We start from the raw sequence: 23,521 nt of genomic DNA, 5'->3' as shown, positions 1-23,521 counted from the left end.
TGGAATTTCAAGAAACGATTCCACGTGTAATGTCATTTTTCTTGAAAATAAAAGTGTGGCGTCAAAGCAGTCGCGAAATACGTCCAGTTCTGTTACAACCGTTAAAGCAGGTGCACGTTTGATTTCTTTACAGCCGCGGGTGAACGACAATTTATGGTAATGTATGCGCTGGCCACTGTCCTATCCGATTTCCGTATTTAATTAAAATCTGAACGAATACACGGGTCCCCTTATTAGCCGCTAACAAAGCTGACTTTCGTGTCATCTCTAGGAATGACAAAGAGAACGAATCGCGTGAGTGCGTGTGATCGTTTGCGTACGATCCGCTGGCATTCGCCTTATATCGAAATAAGCGAGATAAATTTCAGACAGATCGGATGACGTGTCCTCGGTTTAATCACCTGGACGAACAATACAACACATTATATTCCGTTGAAATAACGCGTTCGTTCGATCGTACTTCATTATTTGCACGCAAACATTATACCCGTATTAATAACCTCAAATGTCAGAATCACTGCACGTACCTTTGTTAAGAAACCTTCGCGTTAATTATTCCTGGGACAACCAACACGACTCGCCTTCACGTGTGCCTGGATTAACGTTTTTGTAAATTTTCTGCCAGCTACATAAATCTTATCGATAAATTGCAATTATCTTGCCTGCACGAAACTCTTCAGTACTTTCAGGTATATCGCATGAATCACGTTCCGTGCCATACATTCTTGGAAAGTTATGAACTAATTTAGAGAAAAAAGGCAGAAAAATGGAAAAAAGCGACATTGAAGAAAAGGGGAAGGAAAGAAGACTTACTAAACTTCGAATATCCAGAATATTCCTCGATGCGAAGAAATTACAGCCTTTCTTTGAAAGCCATTGTTTCCTGCATTTCCCGCCAATTTTAATAGCACAGCGATCGTACAAGTATTTGATTGGTTGGTTGACAATGTTGTACGTACTACATATCTGTCGGCGTGATCTGTAACGTTTTGAAAGCTATTTATCAATATTCTCGTCGAAATAATGAATTGTGTTTGAAAAATATATACGACGATAAATTTATCGCATTACCATATGCGTTGGATTACTGATGAGGGTGACAGGTATGGTATCAAACATACATTCATTAAAATCCTATTTAATTATCGCTTCAATTGAAATATAATGAGGAATCTGCATGCTATCATAAATGTAATTATTTGTAAAATGTAATTGCATAAATTGCGTTTGTTGTTCGCAAAATTATTCGTGACTATAGTCACTTGAGAATTATTGAGGATAGCACGAAAATTTGAGCAAATACGATAAAGATTGAATGGATAACAAAAAATCCTGAATTATACAATAATTAAAAGGCTGTGCTATTTGAAATATGTTACATATTTTAAGGTATAAATTTAATAAACATGCTTACTTACAACTTACAACATTCTATGATCCTGCTAAGAAACGATCAATGTGCTATGACACTTTCGTACGTTACAACTTTGAAAATCTAAAATAGTATCGCAGAGACATCTATGCTCAGATCGATATCTAATGAAATCTTCGCTAGGTTACGTCGATAACATTATTCTTCTACTATACCGACATTTAGCAATGCGTATCTGTAATTCAGAGCTAAACTGATATAACTCAAGCCACCGACGAGGTATTTTTTTTGTTATTTTTCAACAGAGCACAATTATTGTAATTATCACACACAGATTTTTGTAATATCTTAATCCGGCTACTATCATTTTCAATAATTAAAGGTATGCGAATAACAGTCGGGTAAAGATAAAAAATAACAAAACCTCTCACTGAGTGTTACATATTTAGACATAAGTAGAAACGTAATTAATACCTCTCTTTTTTTCTAGTGATTTCAAAGTTCCAATAGAGGTTATATACCATACTTCTACCTATTATTTAATTAAATCTGGGTAAGTTTTCATGTAATATTCATTTTCTAAATATTTTTTTGCAATTAAGCAAAATTAACATAAATTAAAGATATTTCCATAGGATATGCAATAAACAAATAAATATATATCATAGAGTTCATCGATATTTTAATAAAAACATAAGAAAAAGATACACAGATATATTTCTTCACTGGTTAGTAATTTTCCTCTGCCCCGTTTGAGTTCGTGCATTATAAGGTACTGAAAACTTTCTCATGGCGGACGGATAATAAGGTACCCTTAATTGCAGCAACACTTCCTCCAACAGCGCTTTTAATTCCACGTTATCGTCCCCGTTGTTATTTTCACGCCTGCTGGGAAAACAGCGTTTTCTTTAAGCCGGCTGCAACTTTGGGTCGTTATGGATGAAATTATTAATTAAAGCGTAAAATGATGGTGATCGACCGAACTTTTACTCGTTCGTCGCACGACAAGTTGCTCACCTTTCGGTGTCGCGCGAGTTTCCCAAGGCGAGCAGAAACAACGCCTCCTTCAGCCTCGCTGGCACGCCGAGGGATGATTCATGGAAATAATGTTCGTGATAACAGAACGTAATTTTTGTGGGAATGCCTCGCCTCGAGTCTAGCAGCCTGGCTAACCGAGGATGTAGCCAATTGCGGCGAAAGATTCGATGTGATGTCAGCACTAGTCTTTCTAAATGAGCCACAAACTCGGCCTGCTTTAGCAATTGGCGAATGTGTCCCTGAATTCACGCAATATTCATTCTTATACGGGCACTCGCACACTTTAATTAATTTAATTAACTTCTAATTAAATTGGATATTCAATTAGAAACGAAGACTACAGGGAGAGATCATGATGACCTATATTTTCCTCCCTTGGTAGCATAGTTTAAAATTTAATGCGCTGTCTGCCACTAATATATTAGTAGAACTATCTTTTTAATGGACTTTGGAATTAAATGTACGATTCCATCACTTTCCTAAATACTTCAAAGATATAGGATGTTTATGTAAATTCATATTTCTTTGAGCATTACTAAAGGAATCGAGGCTGAATAGTTTATTTTATTTACTAGATATTATAACATATACTTTAAATTGCATCTTCTACGTATTTTTGTAACTATATAAACATCCGCAATTTTCTCATAACATTGATGGTACTATATATATTCTATTTAAGATATACTCAGTGAATATATTTTTCTATTTCAACTATGATATATCGAAGTACTTCTCTTTAGTTTGTCATGAAGCGTAAAAATTAGAAAATCAACGAAAGTAAGCTTATTATATTTGTCCCATTTGATTTTCAGATATAATCATCGATCGTCAATGTACTAGTGATTCGTTGCTATTTCCGATATTACTATGGAATTATTCATCCAGCATTCCGCAATACCAAGGAAACGTTTACGTAATGAATATCGAAGGTAGGTGAGTAAGAGTATCGACGGACCGTACCTCCTTCTCGAGGCCTTGGATGTCATTGACCGCGAGGCCGATCATCAGGTTCATCAGGACGATACTAGCGAGCATGACGAAAGCGAGGAACACGACCCTGCTCGTGGCTGGTAGGAAGGAACTCCCATTCTTCTCGTCCGAGAACAGAGCCCCGTACTCGTACTCACCCATCATCATTACCACGGTCTTCACGACGGCCCTCCAGGAATTGCGAAACTGGTCGTTCCCGTGGAACAAAACGGCGAAGCTGAACGCGAATCCGACAATCAGGCAGACGAACGCTAGGAGAACCTGAAAGGAAATAAAAAGCCCCAGATGCACGTTGTTATAATCGCGAAGTAGAGAGGGTGGTAGGGCTGCGCGAAGTAGGGGTAGGCAAGTGGGTCCTGATGGGAGCCATATCACCGACCAGACATTTAGAACCTTGCTTCTTCCTTCTTCCCCCTTTGGCTTTTCATTTCTAACGATATTCGCCGAAGGGAAGAGGCTCGTCTCTCTCTTGTACCTTTCGTTTCGGCTAAATGCAGGATCTTTTGCCATACAGACGGAATTAAAAAAAAAAAAAAAAAAGAAAAGGAGAAAGAGGAAGCAAAGGAAAAAGATACAAGAAAAAAAAGCCTCCCCCGGCACATTAAATCAGGGTTAACGTTGCTCCTGTTGAAACGACTCTCTTCGGTGAAAAACGGTGTTCTTGCGGTGTCGGACGTAGCTGCTTTTTATTCGCACCCGTTTAACCGCGACTCGACGCGCTTTAACGAGGAAAATTGGGAGTTCTTCCTTCAACGGGGGATTCCTCGTTACTTTTTCCTTTCCCCAAGTTCGATCCTGACGAGCGAATAGGGCGAGGAACAAGCGATTATTACACGGCGCACCGGGAATCAAACGCACGTCGGTTGATTACGTCTACTACTGACCTTCAGAATATTCTTCAGCACCGTGGAGAACATGAGCGCGTAATATCCGCACATTGGAAGGCGGCCGATTAACAGCATCATTTGCATCCAGGCAAGCAGGATTGCCAAGCTGATGGAATGCAACATCCATTGAGGGGGCTGTCGAGCACCGTGTAATTCCTTTTCCCCTGATGAAGCCGTAATCTCGCTTCTATAAGCGCTACCCACTGAAATCGTCAGAGATATCGCCGCGCAGGTGAACGATAGCCACGTTTCGTACTGTCTCAGATAATATCTAGAATATATAGGTTTCCGGAGTAATTGTAAGAATAAATAAAGTGAAGATACTGATGAAAAGACGCGACAGGTATACAAGATGGACAAGGTGAAAATTATTTTTATTATATCAAATTGTATGGGTACCTTGTGAATCTACGTTTCAAATGAAATGATAAGTTTTACAGGTTTGACGATTTCCTGATCATATTAACTGTTGTTGGTTCTCGCGAGTGTCTCGATACTTACGAACAAGGGTGAAGGTACGTATCTGATGTTTATAGGAAATTTACCCATGTTAAAATTCTAAGAGAAATGACGAAGGAACAAACTTAATTTTATTTTGATTCTAGACGAACCTAGGTACCATCAGCACTTGGACGACATTGTGAAGGAAGAGGACGCAAGAACAGGAAGAGAGAATTCTCCGCAACAGGCTGCAATCAGTCTCGTATTGCAATATCGTTATGGAATAACCAGACAGGGAAAAGACCAGCAGGGCATGGACGAAGACGAGACTAAAGAAGAATACTCTCAACTTGGACCACTTCAACCAGAGGAACGTTTCCATCAGCGGATGTTGTAGTATCGTCAATTGTTCCACGTTCGAGGCTGCTGCAATAAGGGACGTAACTACTCCCATTTGCAGCTCTCCTTTTGGCGCTAGCACGTTGAAGTCAATGGTGATCTTGAACAGAAAACAATAAAATACAGAAAAGAGTAAAAGGGAGGAACGACATCTTTAGAACGAGTAAATCACGCTGTTTCTATTACCTGGGAATTTTCCACGGAACTTTCAACGGAACTCATTTTAACGCGGGAAGACAGAACATCGTTTAGAAATAAGACTGGTGTTGGTATGTGAGCAAATATGGCATCGATGACAGTAATTCCCGTGTTCGTTTCTGCGCCTAAATTGCCACCGTGATCGATTAGTATTCGAACGCACTCGTGGTGACCTTGGTAAGCTGCTCTATGCAATGGCGTTCGATTGATCTGGATATCAAAGAAAGGAAATGGGACAATTAAGTGATTATTACGTTAAATTTAACAAATACATAGAAGGTTAAATAAAGACTCACGTTATCTCGAATGTCGATATCACAAGAAGGTATGCTCTCTAGAAGGATCGAAAGCGTCTCTGGGTTACCCGTGCTGGCAGCGAGATGAAGAGGAGTACTTCCTGTGCTTTTGCATTGATAAAGAGGCCACGCACCACCGTTCAGTAACCTTTTCGTCGCCGAACAACTTCCTAGTGAGGTCGCAGTATGCAATACGGTAGTACCTGTAAGTTTATAAAAAGAACTAATTAGGATCAAACACAACACAGAAGAGATCAGTACACGGTACGCGATAAATGAAATTGAATCAGCTTAATAATTTTCATAATTGACGACCTCTATATAATACCTGTATTAGGATCGATGACGTTAGTTGAAGCTTTTGCTGCTACGAGGATGTCTACGATGTCATTAAATTTGGAAATTTCGTTGAAATCTTCTTTTGCGATTGCGGTCCCTGCTAGTAGCAATGGTGTGATTCCACGTTCGTCTTCCACGTTCACATCAGCACCAGCTTCCACCAGGATCTTGACTACCGCAGCGTGATTGTTCTTCACAGCTTGGTGCATGGGTGTCCTTCCCCAACACTCAGGCGTAGGTAACTAAAATTCCAATCGATTAGTACTTTCATTTGGAAGATGATAAATAAGCTAGAAATATTTATAAAAATTTATATTTTCACGAACACAAGTAATGAAACAGAACCTACGCGAAGGTTTGCTTCACTCATTAGATAATATTATACTACAAGTATTATATCTTGGATATTTAAATATTTTTGTTTATTATGTGTACTCCGTACATTTTTTAAACTCTTAAAATATTTCATAAAAATTGTATTCATAAAAATGTATCCAAAAAAGCTTTAAAATTGCTAATGAGTGGCACAGAAATGAAATTTTATTTAATTCACGGTACTCACGTTTTGACCAATAAAACACAGGTTCGAAGGTAAACGAGTATTCTTGTAACAAGAATCAACCCCGACTCTATTTTCCGTGGAAGCTCCATGTTCCAACAACCAATTCACCACTTCACAGTTTCCATGATGCGCCGCGTGAAAAAGCGCACATCTGCCAATTTTGTCCGTGGCATTGATATCAGCTCCATTTTCATACAACAATTGCAATAATTCAATATTCCCTTGCCAAGCAGCCAGCTGAACGATAGTCACGCGCAGTACTCCAACAGGCTGTAAGAATTTTTTATCAAATCTCGTGGTGCAGATCTCTATCGCCGTTCTCACGTCGTCGTTTTCGATAGAGGTGATCAATTTTAATTGATCGTCATCATACGAATTCATTTCGGTTGATAATCTTTTATACACCCTGTTCTATGACCTATGTTTCAATTTCGCGTGTTTGCTTTTCACTAACGTCGAATCAAGAGTGGTGCAGATATATATTGCATTAATCAGAGGATGTGGTCAGTTATAAAATCTACGTGCCCCATATGTTTTTATCGCCTGCTTAAAAATATGTTGCCCCGTTATTTACTGACGATAATAACCACTCAGAGGTAGCCCAGGTTTTATTTGCGTTTTCGACACACCGCAGATATTAGCTCTAGCAAATGAGCAGCCAAGACCTATCTCCTCGTGTGTCTACTATTTGGATGTTGGCAGGTATCAAGATGTATATATCGTGTCTTATTTTTTGCTACGATTTTTCGAAAATCGAGCGATACGAATTTCTCTAGAAATGTGTTCGATCAGTATTTTTTCTGTAAAACAATCAGTATTTGTATCTACCTTCATTTTAAACGCTTGAATTCAGAATAGTTTCTTAGAATCTGTAAAGCTCTATTGTTTATAAAACCTATAAAGAACGTGTCAAATGACGATGTAATTAATTCTTATAGTATCAACTACGTAAGTTATTAATTAATGAAATGATGAATGTACAAGTACAATCAAATTTTAGCGTTATATGTCTTCTTTACGAAATTGTTCGAAATAATGATTTCTATTATATATTATAACGATCAGTGACGACATATTGGCTTAGTGCGAGTCACGTTGCTAAATTTTGAAAATGAAATATTTCAAATAATTCTATCTCTCTGCGAATACAATGTAACTGAAATTAGAGGATCGTGATATCGACAAATATCGATTAACAAAGAAAATCTCTAAAAGGTATAAATACGAAATGACTCGTTACGAGGATTGGATGCTATAAAAGAGTGAAGATTGTTTACTTCGTTCAAACCCGTTTCAATGCACGTTAATATCTTTCACCAAGCTCGAACTCGCTCTTTCGTCAACTTATTCCTCTCTCTTCTTATTTCATCAACCACGCTGTCCACGGCCTTAGCCCAATTCCTCTTCTCGAGCCTCTACGTACATACATCCGCTCCATCCTCAACAATCTCGTTCGGTTGCATTCCTATTGTTTCTATCCGCCCCGTTATTTACGTATACACGCTAGTATACCGATCGACTCAGACCATCTCTGAATACTCATGAACAGCCCTGTACTTGGCTATGCGTTTTCGATAACGAATCTGTCAACAATGGATAACGGGATCGGTCGGTCAGAAGAGCGATTCATCGGTCGAAGAAGTCGAACCTCTCGAGTAAAGCGACCGTTAGCGGTTACGAGCGCACTTACCTGGTACACGCACACAATCGCGTCGATGACACTCTACTGCCGCCGCAAGTTCAGGTGCACGCACACTCGATGTACATTCATGTAGAGACATGCATGCGTGTGTGTGAATGTGTGCGTGTGTGCGTGCATGGACACATACATACACACGTACATAGACGGGATACCAGTTTCGAAGTCGAACCGAGGCGACCTTAACACGGGTTTCTCACACGCGCACACACATGTACGACCGACGTTAACACACGTTCGTACGCTCAATCAACTAGAGAGAATCGCGTTACCTTGCAGAACGCGCGGGCCCAGTACGCGCTTGACCACGCTGCTGAGTGGAGCCTGTTCGACGCTTCCGTAGTTGTTCCAACAAGAACCAGACCGTTCCATCATGCCCAACTGTCCTAAGTGCGACAAGCCAGTCTATTTCGGTGAGTGCTTGCTTCTTCTTCAAGCGTAATTTTCATCAAAAAGTATTTCTCAGCAGATTCTGGAATAGATTTGTTGAACGTAATCCTATTGTAAATTTTGCGAAACATTCCAAGATACAGAATTTTATACGCTAACTTTTGTAGTGGACACTTTTTACATTGTGGATTCATCAGACCTCAAACTTTCACGGTATTCTATACAGCGAAAGGCAGAAAGAGGTTTAAAATTGTTATTTACGTGTTTAAGTATCAGTAGTTCCTACAGAAGACACCTTGTATACTTACTGTATTATATTTACTTAATGATCACGTTATGTTGTTTCTCGTACTGCTTATCCTTTGTTATCTCTTTTTCACCATCGTATATACGGAGAAACTATTCAATTTGTTGCGATTATTGCTTGAATTGAATATTCATATCGCTATCTATATAGAAAGTCTCACGATTACTAAAAAAAGATTAGAAGTGTCTGTGTATCGGATTTCGAATAGAACTAAGCTTCAGTGTGTAAAACCGCAATATTCATAACTATACTCGCAATCCACTTAGTATTCAAAATAATTTACATTTTTTTTCCGCGTACGATGTCACAACGACAACTTCGTAAGAAACAGATTGTCTAATCGATAATTATAAACGTTGCCCAATCTCGCGCAAATCGTTGACGCATAATCCGGCTATAACGTCCCATTCTACACTCACAGTGTCCACGAAATTGCTCGCCTATGTACGATTGCGTACATCCTGCTGCAGGAAATTCGCGTCACGAGTGCTACGCTATTCACGCAATAGTGTGCGTGAAATGACGACAGGAATGATATCATTGTACGTCCTCGCGATTCACCTTGACAAATATTATGTCAACCTCGTTCCGTTGTGTACGAGTAAATACGCAATGGGAATTTCGAGTAATACGAGTTATTAGGAAGGAAATTTTATGTAATGAAATGCGAATAGCATGCGTCCTCCTACGTGTCGTCAGTCGTGTCGTCGATGTGCAAAGTTGGTTTTCAAACGATCCTTTGAACCATTTTGAGTCTTAAAATACTAATAGAGAGAGAGAGAGAGAGAGAGAAAGTTGGTGTATATTGATCTATATGAGATCGTTGGTAAATGCTGATTTATATAATTTGGAACATATGTACTTTGATCCACGATAATATGATAATGATCGGTTATCAAGAACATACATATATTTTCATCGTGATGGTTACCATTGGAAGAACCTGAAGTTATGAGTTGTCCTCGATATATATGATAATGCCTCATTCATTAGTATTATCTACAGAATTATTACGATACTAATCGTCGAGGTAATATTCTGTCGCGAATATCGCACAAAACGTTTTGCTGGAATCCACTTTGGTAGTATAATACAATAGTATTATACGTACAAGGTAGCATAATACGTACAAACAATGCTCATTTTTATTCTGGAATGTTCGACAATTCTTTCGACCATCGCTCTTCGCAATTTCTTAACAACTATTCGTTGTCATTACCTAAAATTCGTAAAATTCCAACTCTAAGATCAGCTTATAATTTTCTATTAACCATCGACTTATACCACGCGTTCAATAGTTCTTCGATAACCATTCGTCACAATTATCGAACATTTCCAAAATTCTATCTCTCGAACCAATTTGTACACACGTTCCCGTTAGTCAACAAATTCCAGTTACCAAAATTACCATCGCTACGTTTAACGTTCTAAAGTCCACGCGATTAGCCTTAAAACCACAGTAGAATCTTCTTCAAATTTTCCACGATAATTCACCCACATTTCCACGATTGTCGGACTCAAAACAAACCAATTCAAACATACGACGACAAATGAACACCCACGACGACAGTGGAGTTCGACCTTGAGGCGCTCGATTCCGCTTATCGCGGTCGTTTTTCGCGAGGGGTCCTCGCGTTCAGCGAACCTCGTCGCGATAACCTTATCGTCGTCCAATCAGCAGGCTCGCGCTTCCCCTTGGACGCTTAGATAAACGTTGCACCGTGGTGGCTGCAGAACGATAGCTCGCTTTCGTTCCCTTCGGGCGGCCGATGTTGCTCGCGCCAGCTCGCGCGCTCGCCCAGAGCCATCGTATTCAGGGAGGTAGGCTTTTAATTGCACGCTTCCTCTTTCGAGCGGCCTTTTAGACGGCCCCGTTAAAGCACTATTAGCGCTGAAAGCGGATTTTTTTGAATACAGGAGAGCCGCTGCCGACGGCTACGTATATGGGCTTTCAGATCGGGCCAAGTAGGCGTGCGAGGAATGGATGCCGTGGCAACGGGCGAATTAGAGGGACGACACTCTTTTTCCGTGTATCGCGGGAAGAAGAGGATGATAGTTTCAAAGGGGTTCAGAGAAAGAGAAAGAGAGAGAGAAGGTCATTGGCCTCCAAATCGAAGACTCGCGAACGCGTTTTTAGCTTGTCACCGCAGGTCCACGACCGACCGTTAGGATTTGAGCGAGAAACTCCGTTTAGTGGACGCGTCGAGAGATTACGCTTCTCTTTAATTAGTAGCTGCTTCAGCGAACGAGTCACTCAGCTTGGAATTTTGACAACTTCTTGGTGCTCGGCTCTTGATTAACTGTGAATTTATGCGAGTGTGTCGCTGTTGAGGCATTGAAAGAGCGAATTCAGACATTATGGCTGTGTCTTGGAGGATGAGGATGAGAATTTTCCGAGTATCTTATGGATTTCGTGGTATGTTGAATCGTAGGAAAAGATTTTTAAGAAGTTTCGCAAACGATCGTTTGCGTTACGAGGATCGATGTTGGTTCGTGAGAAAGATATTATAAAGGATTGCATATCTACCCAAGCAATTGGTAACGTGCTAATTATTTTAGCAAATAGAACGTCTATCACTAGCTAGCTATTGACCCGAGAAATGCAAGATTTACGTTTCCCGCTCGATATACACCGCGATATCTTCGCAACGAGTCGACCTCGACCGCTCCATAAATTATTGCTAAATACGAATATGTACATCTACGTTTTTACGAATACCAAGCAACTTTCAATAAATCAGTGATTAAATTCTTAACCTCAACCTTACATAACGAGCTCGCCAAAGAGTATTCGTACTTTAAACGTGTTACACTTTTCAATCGCATTTTATTTTAAACTTACAATTAACCATGGGAAAAGGATGTGGACCTTTGAACCGTTGATCTTTGTATTCAATTAATCGCTGACACGCTGCACCGTGTTACATTCTCGAGCAAAGTAACTTTTGAAGTTTCGGCCTTCTTCCTCTTGATTCGCGTAGGCGGCAAGCGCAGAAAGCGAACTCGTGGTGAAGCCACTCGCAGCTTTCTACTCGTATTTTCTTTGTTTCGAGCGAGCATTCTACGGGTAACGTGCACCCGCAAAAGGTAGAAGCTTTTTTCGAGCCCGGTCGCAACAGAGATCCTTTGAAAAACCAAGATCCGCCTTCAAATAAAACTACATTCGAACGATCTCGTGGCATTTGACAAACGACTCGTGTTATCCTCTGTCGTTTTTCTTTTTACGAATATTTAATGAATCTTCTTAACGTGGTTCACTCTTTTACGTCGACACATGACTGATTTTCAGGGAATTGCTCACTATTCAACGAACAAAGATTTCCTGGATTTTCTCCGGATTTTATGAGTCGTTGGTTATTAGGAAAAGTAGAAACGCTCGACATCGAGATTCTACGAAATGTTATACAATAAGCATCCTTTTTGGTAACTGATGCTTAATGAATCAGCAATGAATGCCGTCACTGTGAATGTTTTAGGGTTTCAAAGCCTCCTTGTCCCTGAGATATCTCTATTCGATATTTTAACGTGCCTACGGCTCACGCACGCTATGTAGAAATACGCAAAATACAATAGTAACAATAGTAAGACTATAAAAATAGGAATAAGGCTCCGCTACGTACGAATCTTTGAATGTAATTAAAAATATACCCAGAGAAGTACAATTCCACTGTCTTTAGCTTTTGATTTGTTCCAACTGTCATAACAATCCTGTAAAGTTTTCTTTAATTACTCGTCCCTTCATACGCTTTGAATTTTATGTCAAAAGCAAAAATACACAAAGAACGATAAAAAACAGTTCTTTTAGATTTAGAAAGCGATGGATACGAACGGCTTCCGCGCAAAAATTCTTCGTTAATTCATTTCGTACACGGAAGGATGTCTTAAAGGGAGATTCGTAGATGGTAACAAGCCACGCAACCGAACAAAAACTTCATGGTCCGGGTGAACGCGCGTTCGCGGCGAGCGAGCTTGAAAACCGCGGATAGGAGAAGCGGACGAGGAAACCGAGTCACGTTGCATCGAGAGCAACGACAATAAAGTGTCCAGCGGCGAGGAGAGCGACAACGGGACAGGCTTCAGGAAGCAGTATCGAGTAATAATAAGAAGAACAGAGGAGGAAACAGGTTTGGAGAAGAATAGCCGGATCGTGGTAGTGAGGAACGACGCCAAGAGGAGAGGGGAGGATACGGGTGAAAGGAAGAAGAGAAAGAACGAAAAGAAGGGAATAGCTGCTTCCTTTTCCCTCCTCCCTTTAACCCTCCTGTTTATGATGTCACGGTGGGGGAGGTAGAGTTACTACGACGAGAAGTTTTTCACGGCCTTTCCTGGAGAGTTGGGCGAGGGCGGAGATGATGGAGGCGGCGGATCGGCAGTTTGAAAGACGCAGCAAGAAACGTGGTAGTGGGAAAGAGGATAGGTGTGGGGTGGGTGGGCGGTCTGGGTGGGGTGCAAGAGGTGGAGAATGGTCTACCGAGGAAATAAAGAGAAAGAAGAAAAGAGAGAAGCAGGGAAAGACAGCGGGGGATGATGTTCCATGCCTATGCAATCAGCAGCCGCCGATTGTTTGGCGCCCGGGCGCAACGATCCGTGCACAGCGCTGTCTGCCTTTTCGCGCTGCCACTGCACACCAGCAATGCTTGACGATTATGCACTCGCTTCTCCGCCGCCAGATAATTAGGAGTTAATTAACTAATGGCCCTTTATGCGTACCCTTCTTGCTCCACAGCCTCTCTTTCCTTCATCCGTGTACCATTCTGCGAGCAAGCTGCCCGTTCCTCCGTCTTTCTTGCTCCTCCTCGCTCCTATTCGCTCTTCGTCCATCTCCTCCAACGCAACCTTCCCCCATTTCTCTCGCTCTTTCGCCTCTTCCGCCCTCTCTCTCTTTCTCTCTTTCTCTCTCTCTCTCTCTCCTCGTCTACATCACGGCCTGTTCTATCCCCCCTCGCACCCTCTTTACGAACCCTCCCCCCCTTTGCCGACGTTGGTTCCCGACGTCGACCCCTTTAGACCCGTTCCCGTGTCTCTCCGCTCCTCGTCATTTTCCAATTCCCCTCGCTGGCACCACCGTCCTTTGTGCTCCTCCTTAGACGCGGAGGAACGTTTGAATGCCAACCACCGGGCCGCCACCGGTCCGTGGCTTTTTTGTCTTCCCCGCGAGGTTTGATATGTCGTAATGGTATGACGCAGCGCGGTGCACCCAAGGAAAAAAAGGCTACACTCGCTCCTCTGATTTCGCGGCCTTTTGTCAACCGAGATCCGAACCGCGTACGAGCGTCAAACACACGCAAGAACCACACCAGCCGGATAGAAAATGCACGCTGCTTTCTTTATCCGTGTTTCGAGAGGTTCGGCTAACGCGATACTTCGTCGTTACAAGGTATTGTTGATGCTACCAGTCAGCTTCATCCTTGTTACGTTCGCTCGTATTCGTCTCGATACTGGATCGCCACGCAATCGTACGCATGATCGACGCGATCGTTGAAAGCTGCACAGTGACATTTCGGAAGGAAAATCGCGCCACTCGAAGTCTTTCTCGATCCTGTTGGTCCCCGATAATAAACGTATTTCCTCCTTTTCTTTCTCTCGGCTCGTGGGATCGACGCTCTTTTCGATTAATCAGCCGCGTTTCTGCGCAATGACGCGCGACAAAAGCGCTCGGCCGTGTCGCTGGCTCCTTATTTGCGTCGTCGACACCACCTTTAGCTATTAGTCGCGCGACGTCGCCCCTTGCGCTGCAAGAGAAATCCTGGAAAGGCGTATAATTCGCGCGTACTCGCTCGCACGTGGGAATTCGTCGCGCGACAATGCAGCGCGGATATTTTGTAAAGCGGCGTGGCTGTCGCGCTTTATCATGGCGAAGGCGTACAGGATGCCTCGAGTTCGCGCCTTCGCTGAATGGAACGTGTTCACCGAACGTCTCCGCCGGGAATCAGCCATTCAATTTTATAATTACGAAATTGCTAATGGAGCAGTCGGCGGCGAAACTCGCGACGACTCGGGTCCCGCCTGGGGATCATTCTGTGTTCCGATCGTCAAGGGAAAGCGCGTTAGCGGATTCCAAACGTGCAGCTTATTGTACGTTTGCATCGATCATACCTCTTCTAGATGACGCGTTCGTGAAGTTACTCGACGCTTTCGCTTCTGAGTGAATGGTTGATGATCAGGATTTTGAGGTTTCTCGAAGGTTTCCTTCGCATTCATAAATATTTTGAATATCTCTCGGTTTCGTTTGGTTCGTAAGTTTAGAATGTTTTTGTTTCTCAGTCTATTCCAGAATGATATAATAATAGGACGTTTAAAGAACACGTGCTTTGATAACAGAAACTTTACTGTACGCTAAAAATTATGTGGCAACCTTCAGGTTGCTTTGATAATCGTTCGAAACTTAGAAATTTTTCCACAAGCCATTCGATACACTGCTACTCGTATACAACATTAAACATGTCGTTTCACAACATTAAAATTACTTCACAACGTACCTGTTTGATAATTTGAAATTTCGCAAATTATGGAACTACCTTATCTGAGAAATTATCGTATCTTACGAATTTTTCCAATGTCCAATCTTTTAAATTTAGAAACAAGAATTCAAAATAATTTAAATACAAAATAATTTCAAACGTTCTATGTATAATATGAATATCGTAAATGTTTGAGGTTTTGAATTACGCAACGATGGATCGGTGGTAAGCGGCAATTCCGCGACACGTGGTGCGACAATCGTTATCCAATTCCGCCGCTTATTATTATGCAATGCCACGCGTTTGCCGACAATCACCACCGTTTGCACCGGTTTACTTATTGTCAGTCAGGGGTTGATAAAACTTCGTTCAGGCTTCTTTATCGGGAACGCAGCCGTACATGGCTTTAGCGAAGTGGATTGAGGCCAAGCGAATAGACCTGATCGAACGTAATAATTTCCCCGTTTTCATTTCACCCGGTGAATCATTCGTGGATCGGTGACATCGAAAGCGGACAATCGACTTATACGGCACGAAACGTGAATATCAAATTAAACGAAGCTTATACGAACGCGATTTTTCTGTTTGTTACAGCTGAAAGGAAAACCTCGTTGGGAAAGGACTGGCATGGTTCCTGTTTACGATGCGAGAAGTGTAATAAAACTTTGACACCTGGTAGCCATTCGGAACACGAAGGCAAACCTTACTGTAATCATCCGTGTTATTCTGCTCTGTTTGGTCCTGGAGGTGAGTGACGAGTGAACGTTCGATGGAAGAATTCGTGTTTACTCAGAACTACTGGAAGTCTTATTCGATTTATTTGTTGGACTCATTCTGCTTTGGATCTTGTAAATTCTATTCTGTTTTGGTAGATTCGATTTATACGTGAACGTCGGTGGTTCTAAAACTCATGGCTTCCATAATGGCCATTAGAAAGTAATTTTTAGATTTCCTTTTATTTTTTTATATCTTGACTTTCTGTATCGATTTCTTAGAATCACGTTAACACAATTTATTTAACGTCGCGTCTCTTGGTACAATTTGCATTTCGATGATTTAGAACTCGATGGATGATGCTGATCTTAATTTCAAATGCTACTTCTTAGTACTCATAGAGAATTATACGTGAATCTGTTTAGGAAAATTCAGTGAAATTAAAGCATTTTTCTAGGTCCTTTTTTTTACTTGTTGCAATCTCGATGAGCTCTGCTGAAACATTTATTCTTGCGCATTGCAGGTTTCGGTCGAGGCGGCGCCGAGAGTTACATTTACAAAAAGTGAAAAACCCGAGGGCTTCATGACGATGTAATACATAATGTTAATCTAATCGCGTTACCTGTACCGTAGTAATTATATTTAATGGATAACGAACATCTAGATTGCCTAAGCGTGAATTATGTACAATATTTTCGTAATGATTACGAAATGTGTGGTTGCTAAGTATGGTATACTTAAGATAATTAATTTTTTATAAGGTTGTATATTACATAATGTATATCTGTTTACTACATATGTAGTTATAAAGTGGAATAAAACTTTCAACAATGCCAGTTTAAAATCCAATGTAATGAAACTTGTGTCTACGTTTTTCATAATGGGTAAGGAAGATATCTGTATCATCTTTCGATGATCCGTTACCTATTATATCGACGATCAGCTAGGCAGGTCTGACATGCAGAGCTCATTTCTACCCCATAATGGTGCTTTCAGAAAGTAGTCAAATAAAGGTAGGTGGCAGCTTGTGCTTCGTGCATGCTTTGCATAATTGAACGGGTTATCTTAATTCATTGTAACATCTGAATTATTTTTCAATATTCTAACATTCATTCACTAACTTTCTTAGTTACCATAATATGATATAAAACGAAATTTTGTAGAAGAATTTTGTTTTTAACCATTACTGTAGGTAGGAAAAATATCCTTTAATTGCAGAGAAACAATTGAAACAAAATTTTATATACGTATTGTCGTTTAATAAAAGTTTCTTTATTGGCTAGAAGACAACACGAGACGAATTTCATATAAACCTCATATTTATTTAAAAAGGATGTACAGAGTTTTGTTTGCAAGTATCAACAGCGAGACTCGGCAAGAGCGGCGCACAGAACAAGAATATCACACGGGACGAAATGACAGCGAAATGAAGGGGAAAAAAATAAAATAATAAAGAAAAGAGATAAAACTGCTTGTTATTCGGATAAAAAGTCCACGGGACGCAGCATCCAAACCGAAATCTCGATTTCACAAGTATTTTCCTATTGAGGGTACATCCTCTTCGTTTGAACGCTGCGCGAAAATGATTCTTCTCGTGACGCAACGGTTTTCTTTTCTCTTTTTTTTTTTATTGTTCCTCTTCTATTTACGATTCGACGTTAACATATCGTGTGCTTTCCTCTTTTTACATCTTCCATTTTTTTTTTTTTTTTTTTTTTTCTAAAACGCTTCCATTCGATGGAAACTGCTCTTTTGAAACGTTACCGCGATATTGCTCTATCCCTCTTTCTCTCTCTCTCTCATTCGACGGATTTCTTTGGCAAAACTTATTACACATAGGTCGTCGATACTAATTAATAAATAGTAAAAGGCATTAAATAATCGTATAATAATAGTGATGATAATAGTATAATAATAATAATTAGAATAATAGTAATAATAATAATAATAATAATAAATCATGAGAATAATGGGGGAAAAAAGTAGCGATAATAGCAAATAGAATAAAAAATAATAATAATAAAAAAGAAAATTCATAATCATCTCATCGTTACAATAATAATAATAGATTAACAATGTCAAGTCCGCATTAATCAATTATAATCCCGATAAATTATAAAAATCGCAATAAATGTCAGATCAAATTCACCTGGCCGATCTTCGACCCTGCGATTGTGTGCTGTGTACAGGAAGTATCTTTAAAACGCCAGACTTGAAACGAGGATAAACGAAAGAAAGCTTGTTTCCCTCTGTTGGGAGGCATATCGCGATTTATGAAACTATGTAATATTCGAATTTGTTGCAGCCTCGAAACACTAACGGTATCGCAATTTCTTTCTCCTTCTCTCCTTCCATCTCGTTCTATTTCTCTTTCACCTTCACTTCGACTTGCCGATTTCGTTCTTCCTGTACACGATTTTAGGACACGCAACGCTACGATACGACAATTTATAAATAGCAATTATTCAGCAATCAGAGATCGTATTTACAGATCCTTCGTCCTTATGACAAACGCGGCGGAACATAAACTCACAGGCGTGCTGTACACCTAAAAAACGCAAGTAGCAAGAAAAGAAGAAATAACGATTTTTGAAATCACTGTGGATTTGTTATTTTTTACCTTTAGTTTGGATAATCGACAGAATAAAGTGACCAAGTCGAACGAGATAAATCGAATAAGTTGTTCGTCCGACGCTCGGATCGATGAACGATCTGACAATTGGTTGCGAGCACGCTTGGGATCGACATTGCCATTTCGATCGTTCCGTTACGATTTTATAAACTGCATACGTATAACGACATCACGCGAACATAAAACTAGCGATGGAAAAGGTGAAAGACCCTACGAATCGTTTTTTAAACGTTAATAAATATATCGTAATAAAATGGAATTTAAAAAATGTTGATAAAAAATAATAAATATAACAAGAAATTCCGAACTTATCGAATTCGTATCGTTCGTGCGAAATACACTTGAGAAATTCTAATTCGTCAATTATGAGATAACTGTGAGGCGAACAGAATTGTGCTATGAAACCCATTTCATGGTGGATTTCTCAAGCGAAACGCTACATTTTAATTAACGATCACCTCTATATATTCGGATAACATTTTTATGCGAATAATTAAAATATTTTGTCATGTTGATTGCACTACTTCCAATTTCTATGAAATGGAAGGGACAACGTATAATTATCTTCGTAGACGGATAAAAATTGTTTGTATAATCCCGGAATTAAAACGAAGAGAATGTAGAGTATTAAATAAGTAACATTCGAATTATAGCGCGCATCACGTGTGCGCTTCTAAACTTATTGCGCATGCTCGGCCCATATCGTATGCGTGGATCGAAATGGGCTGGAAATGCGCGCGTAAATTTTCTTATTAAGGTTGCGAATTAACATTTTTGCCCGTTAATCATAATGAAATTGCATTGCACGTAACTTCTCATTAAAGTCCGATGGTCAGACATTAATTACGGTTCCGTGATTGTGCTTTTTCTTCTCTTTTCGAAACGTTCCGCTCGAAGCGATGCCGGAAGCAACTTGATTTCCGTAGTGGTGCGCGAGAATGGTAAAGCCGTTGGACGGAACGCGGGAATAATTGTGATCAACCGGCCGTCACGGAAGTATCCGTCGTTTAGTTTAGAAAGAAAAAGATTCGTGCCGCGAAAAGAAATTCGTTACACGCACGTGAAAGCCTATGGACGATTTATAATCGACAAAGGATGGCAGTTTCAATCAAGAGGTAACCTTTTCTTTTGCATCGTATTCTTATTAAGCGTTACTCTCGTGGTGGCGAGAAAATCAACCGCGATGACGAGGAACGTTGCACGACTTCGTTTCGCCTTTCACGCTTTCCCGATTTCACGATTTGCATTCCCCTCATTGTTTTGTACATTTACGTCGACCCTGTACGTCGCTCGCAAACTCGCGTATTCGTTTACAATTTACAAGTCGCTTTCGAACCGCCATAAAACTCTGCCTCAGCCACTAGCTACGCGATTCGCACGCATTTCTCGTTTTTCGGCAATCCGTCTGTGGTCTTTGGTTTCTACAAAAAATATATATAATATCCTTAACAGTAATGATCGTTACGTCGATTCCTGATTTAAAAATCTCAATAAACTTATCCGTTATATCTACTATATTACTTATATCGTTTGTTGATAGGGGGTGGGGGAAGGTCGTCGTGCTTATTAGAAGAAAGAACGTGCCGTGTTAGGCAGTGACTTTGTCTGTCTTACACGGTTAATATATATATATATCTATATATATATATATATAAATTTTTTCCTTCACTTTATATATATGTACACATTCTAATGGCGTCGGTAACAAATGTGCCCAACTACATTCGTGTGATGCGATGATCGTTAACAACGAGTACGATATCTTTGTCGGCAATGCACGGGCACATTTGGAGGGACGACCGATCGCGGGCATTGTGTAGAAATTATACTAACTGAGGATCGTTAAATTAAACTACCTACGATTATGCGCACTCTACATGAGTACCGATACTGTCGGTAACGCATGCGGGCGAATCTGTTATCCCGACCGCGTAACTAGACAGCATCGTCTTTTAGTGTCGCTGGACCAGACACTCGTCGAGTCGTTACTGTCCATTGGGAATCGTAAATAATATCAGTGATATCGGCATCGAAGCTACAGTTTTTAACTCCGTGATGAAGGTTTTGCTAACAATGATTTTTAGCCACAATTATTATCATCGACTCGATGAATCGTAACAGCGTTCGATGTTTGATCGTTTTGTTCTATTGAGCGCTGTCATACGTTGTAAGCTTATTGTATACGCAAGATGGTTTCTGATGTTTTCGATTATCGTCTATTATGTCCGTAGCGAATTTTAAAAAGTCTCTATCTCTCTCGCGATGCTCGTATTGATCGATACGAGATCCTCAAGCGTGACACGCGACTCGATCGTGAATAATGTCATATTGCATTGACGTGAACGCGTATCTGGTCACAGTTTGCCCATCTTTCCATACTTCCTCCTGTTCTTAACGGGAATTCGCCATGGTTATCGGGTGTTAACGTTTCTATTCGACAATAATGGTTCGTAGTTGTTCACTCTTGAACCAGTTAGTTAAAGAGATCATTGCTTAATTTCAGCGTGGTTTCTCGTGATATGGCGTCTAGACTCGTTGGTCGCTCCTCCCACCCGAGGAAAACACTCTGCCCGAAGTCGATCTTCTGTACCATCGTTTAATCAGGCCAAATAAAGATCCGTCGGTGTGGAATTGTGATCCGGCTTGGTGCATGCACTTCCGGTCGGTGAAGCGGCACTAGCACCGCTGCTTGCTCTAGTAGCCGCCAAAGGCGAGCGACTAGCCACATCCGTGCTGTTCTCTGGCCCTGCGTTGTTACATCCGCCGCCCTGCTGCGAATTGGTGTGGGAAGACGCCAGCGTATCCCCGTTACAGTAGTAGTACGTCGAGTCTGCAAAGTAAGATGTTATTTATTTCCCAATACCATCGAGCCATCTGCCACTAGGGCTCTTACTTTTGCATGCTATGATACTTTGCGTATTATTCTTTGGCCAAAATTAATTTCCTCCATGTCACTTTTCGAATTGCAAATATGAATATTATAAATGAAACTGTGGTTAGAGTCATACATATAGAGAAATACATATACCGATAAGAATTTACAATGGCTATGAAAAGTATTTGCACGCTAGTTAGATACAAGTATGTTCAATTTCGTATGATTAGGTAGCACATTCACATGACTACGAAAATTTGGTTGTATAAAAATGAAATATGTAAATACTTTCTGTAGAAACTGTATACATATGTATACACGTTTGAATGCTCTGACATATTCGTCACAATGATTGTTCGTCAGAAGACGCACCAATTGTATCCATAGTCTTATTCGGTAAAGATTATAGTTGAGATTACGTTTAACAACTTCGAGTTAATTCATTTTGGACAAAGAACAGGAACCTAAAATACAACTGGACGTTGTTAGCTCGCACGAAGCGCGAGCGAATTTCCATTCTTCACGGGATAACCATTTTAGGTTAGTTACGAGCGCGACGAAATTGCGAAATAACGTTCTAGAAAGGGGAAAAGTCGAGGTACGCGAAACTTCGATTCTACGGTGTCGAATACGGCGCACGTGTTACATCACGTACTAGAAACGAACTAGGAACGTATCGCATGTCCGATAAAAAATTGTTTATTATTCCAACCATTCTTATGTACCGAATATGCATAGTCAGGCATTTCACTCAGAGTTATATATCGCGATCTATGAAGTGCCAGCAATCGTCCGTTATGAAAGGCGAGCATTGAGTCGTGGCTACTTTGAAACCGGCCTGTCCACGATTCCGCGAGCTTTTTGCAGCCTGATCTTATCCGCGATATCTTGGAACGTAATAAAATAACGGTGGGTTTCTTCAGTTTTAGAAAGTTAGATCCGATTGTGCCAGACCGTTTTTCCTCCATAATGCACGCAAAATATGTACGACAGGCATTCGCGTAGTTATTCGAATAGTCCGTTTCATCGACACCGAATCTGATATAGCCTGTCAATGAGTTAGTACTTTGACATTTCGTTGACCCTAATCTAATCGGTACTCATACTCACTGTTTACTTACTGAGCAACCCGCTTGTCGCTGCTCCATAACCGTAGCCGCTATATGGTGCGCTCGAGTATTGAGAGTATGCTGCGCTGTATGCATAGTCACCACCACCTAAACAAATATCGATTGCAATCACGTTAGAAGGTAACTTAAACCCCTATCGAGCAAACAAAAAGAATTCTTTATTCTTAACTCTAATCGTAGGATAAGCGATTTACATTCTCGATTCCATTTGCGTTTCCTCGCTTAGTTCGTAAAGGGGAAAGTATCCAAAGAGTAAATTAACACGCGTTGGCAATGATTGGTCATTTATCCGCGTAGTTGTCTAATTTTAACTGCTGGGTCGATAAGTCAGGGCGCTATAAGGGCGAACCCTAACTTACCTTCCTCATGGATACGAACATTTTTGTTTCTTTTTTTACTGTCGATAACGAAAACGAGAGCAAAGGATGAGAGAAGGTGGTTTGTGTTCGGTACTCACCGGTGGCGTAGTGTCCGAAACTGGGAAGCATCGTTGAGTAGGGCGGTATCGCAGATGCTACCTGGGGTTGAGAAACTGGCGGCTGCAAGACCGTCAGTCCGGGATCCCCTCCTGGGGTGTTGGGGGCCGCGGGGGTGGCGTTTGTCTCGTTCTGCAACGAAATCGGAGGACTCTGCTCGCCCCCGCCGGCCCCCACCCCTACATACGACACTGCGACGGTACTGCTCTCTGCTATGGCCATGCACAACACAACACGACATTCGAGTCAAGCACTAGCTAACGATCAGCGCCTTACGTCTAAAGCTTAATTAAATTGTCTCTGTAGTAAGTA

The 23,521-nt window shown here is 40.8% G+C and overlaps 3 protein-coding genes across 9 annotated transcripts in view; 1 reads left to right on the top strand and 2 right to left on the bottom strand.

Annotated features, from left to right (window-relative positions):
* Positions 1-2,037: 2,037 nt before the first annotated feature.
* Positions 2,038-8,638, bottom strand: LOC100646777 (transient receptor potential channel pyrexia). Of its 3 annotated transcripts, XM_048404772.1 has the most exons (12): positions 8,216-8,346; positions 7,803-8,108; positions 7,354-7,420; positions 6,526-7,297; positions 5,953-6,205; positions 5,625-5,827; positions 5,317-5,538; positions 4,902-5,230; positions 4,288-4,561; positions 3,374-3,664; positions 2,390-2,649; positions 2,038-2,260 (listed from the first exon to the last, which is right to left on the bottom strand). In XM_048404772.1, the coding sequence occupies exons 4-12, from the start codon at positions 6,904-6,906 to the stop codon at positions 2,095-2,097; spliced, it is 2,379 nt and encodes a 792-aa protein (XP_048260729.1). In that variant the 5' UTR covers positions 6,907-7,297; positions 7,354-7,420; positions 7,803-8,108; positions 8,216-8,346; the 3' UTR covers positions 2,038-2,094. The 3 variants fall into 3 exon arrangements, with proteins under 3 accessions (XP_048260729.1, XP_020718368.1, XP_020718369.1); XM_020862709.2 differs by lacking the exon at positions 8,216-8,346 and adding an exon at positions 8,497-8,638 and having other exon boundaries at positions 6,526-7,420; XM_020862710.2 differs by lacking the exons at positions 7,803-8,108; positions 8,216-8,346 and having other exon boundaries at positions 2,038-2,257; positions 6,526-7,420.
* On the top strand, positions 8,503-16,945 carry LOC100646899 (cysteine-rich protein 1). The gene is made up of 3 exons (XM_003395072.4): positions 8,503-8,637; positions 15,977-16,129; positions 16,620-16,945. The coding sequence occupies exons 1-3, from the start codon at positions 8,598-8,600 to the stop codon at positions 16,661-16,663; spliced, it is 237 nt and encodes a 78-aa protein (XP_003395120.1). The 5' UTR covers positions 8,503-8,597; the 3' UTR covers positions 16,664-16,945.
* Positions 16,946-17,397: 452 nt separating this feature from the next.
* The window catches only part of LOC100647018 (paired box protein Pax-5), a 146,249-nt gene continuing 140,125 nt past the window's right edge, over positions 17,398-23,521 (bottom strand). For 2 of the 5 annotated variants that reach the window (XM_048404773.1, XM_048404775.1), the window contains 3 exons: positions 23,191-23,421; positions 22,725-22,820; positions 17,398-21,558 (listed from right to left, as the gene is read on the bottom strand). In XM_048404773.1, coding sequence (XP_048260730.1) covers positions 21,329-21,558; positions 22,725-22,820; positions 23,191-23,421 — 557 coding nt within the window. In that variant the 3' untranslated portion in view covers positions 17,398-21,328. Of the gene's footprint in view, positions 21,559-22,713; positions 22,821-23,190; positions 23,422-23,521 lie in introns of all 5 variants that reach the window. The other 3 variants (XM_048404774.1, XM_048404776.1, XM_048404777.1) reach the window with 3 other exon arrangements.

The sequence above is a fragment of the Bombus terrestris genome, chromosome 4 (genome assembly GCF_910591885.1).
Source record: "Bombus terrestris chromosome 4, iyBomTerr1.2, whole genome shotgun sequence".
NCBI lineage: Eukaryota > Metazoa > Arthropoda > Insecta > Hymenoptera > Apidae > Bombus > Bombus terrestris.
The sequence above is the reverse complement of the archived record's forward strand: the minus strand, read 5'-3'. Positions and strand labels throughout refer to the sequence as shown.

Coding starts and splice junctions, on each gene's coding strand:
- LOC100646899 (XM_003395072.4), top strand. CDS start 8,598: ATGCCCAACTGTCCTAAGTGCGACAAGCCAGTCTATTTCG. Junction 8,638..15,976: donor CGACAAGCCAGTCTATTTCG/GTGAGTGCTTGC, acceptor TGTTTGTTACAG/CTGAAAGGAAAACCTCGTTG. Junction 16,130..16,619: donor TGCTCTGTTTGGTCCTGGAG/GTGAGTGACGAG, acceptor TGCGCATTGCAG/GTTTCGGTCGAGGCGGCGCC.
- LOC100646777 (XM_020862709.2), bottom strand. CDS start 6,906: ATGAATTCGTATGATGACGATCAATTAAAATTGATCACCTCTATCGAA. Junction 5,231..5,316: donor GTTCCGTGGAAAATTCCCAG/GTAATAGAAACA, acceptor TTTCTGTTCAAG/ATCACCATTGACTTCAACGT. Junction 4,562..4,901: donor CAAGTGCTGATGGTACCTAG/GTTCGTCTAGAA, acceptor TATATATTCTAG/ATATTATCTGAGACAGTACG.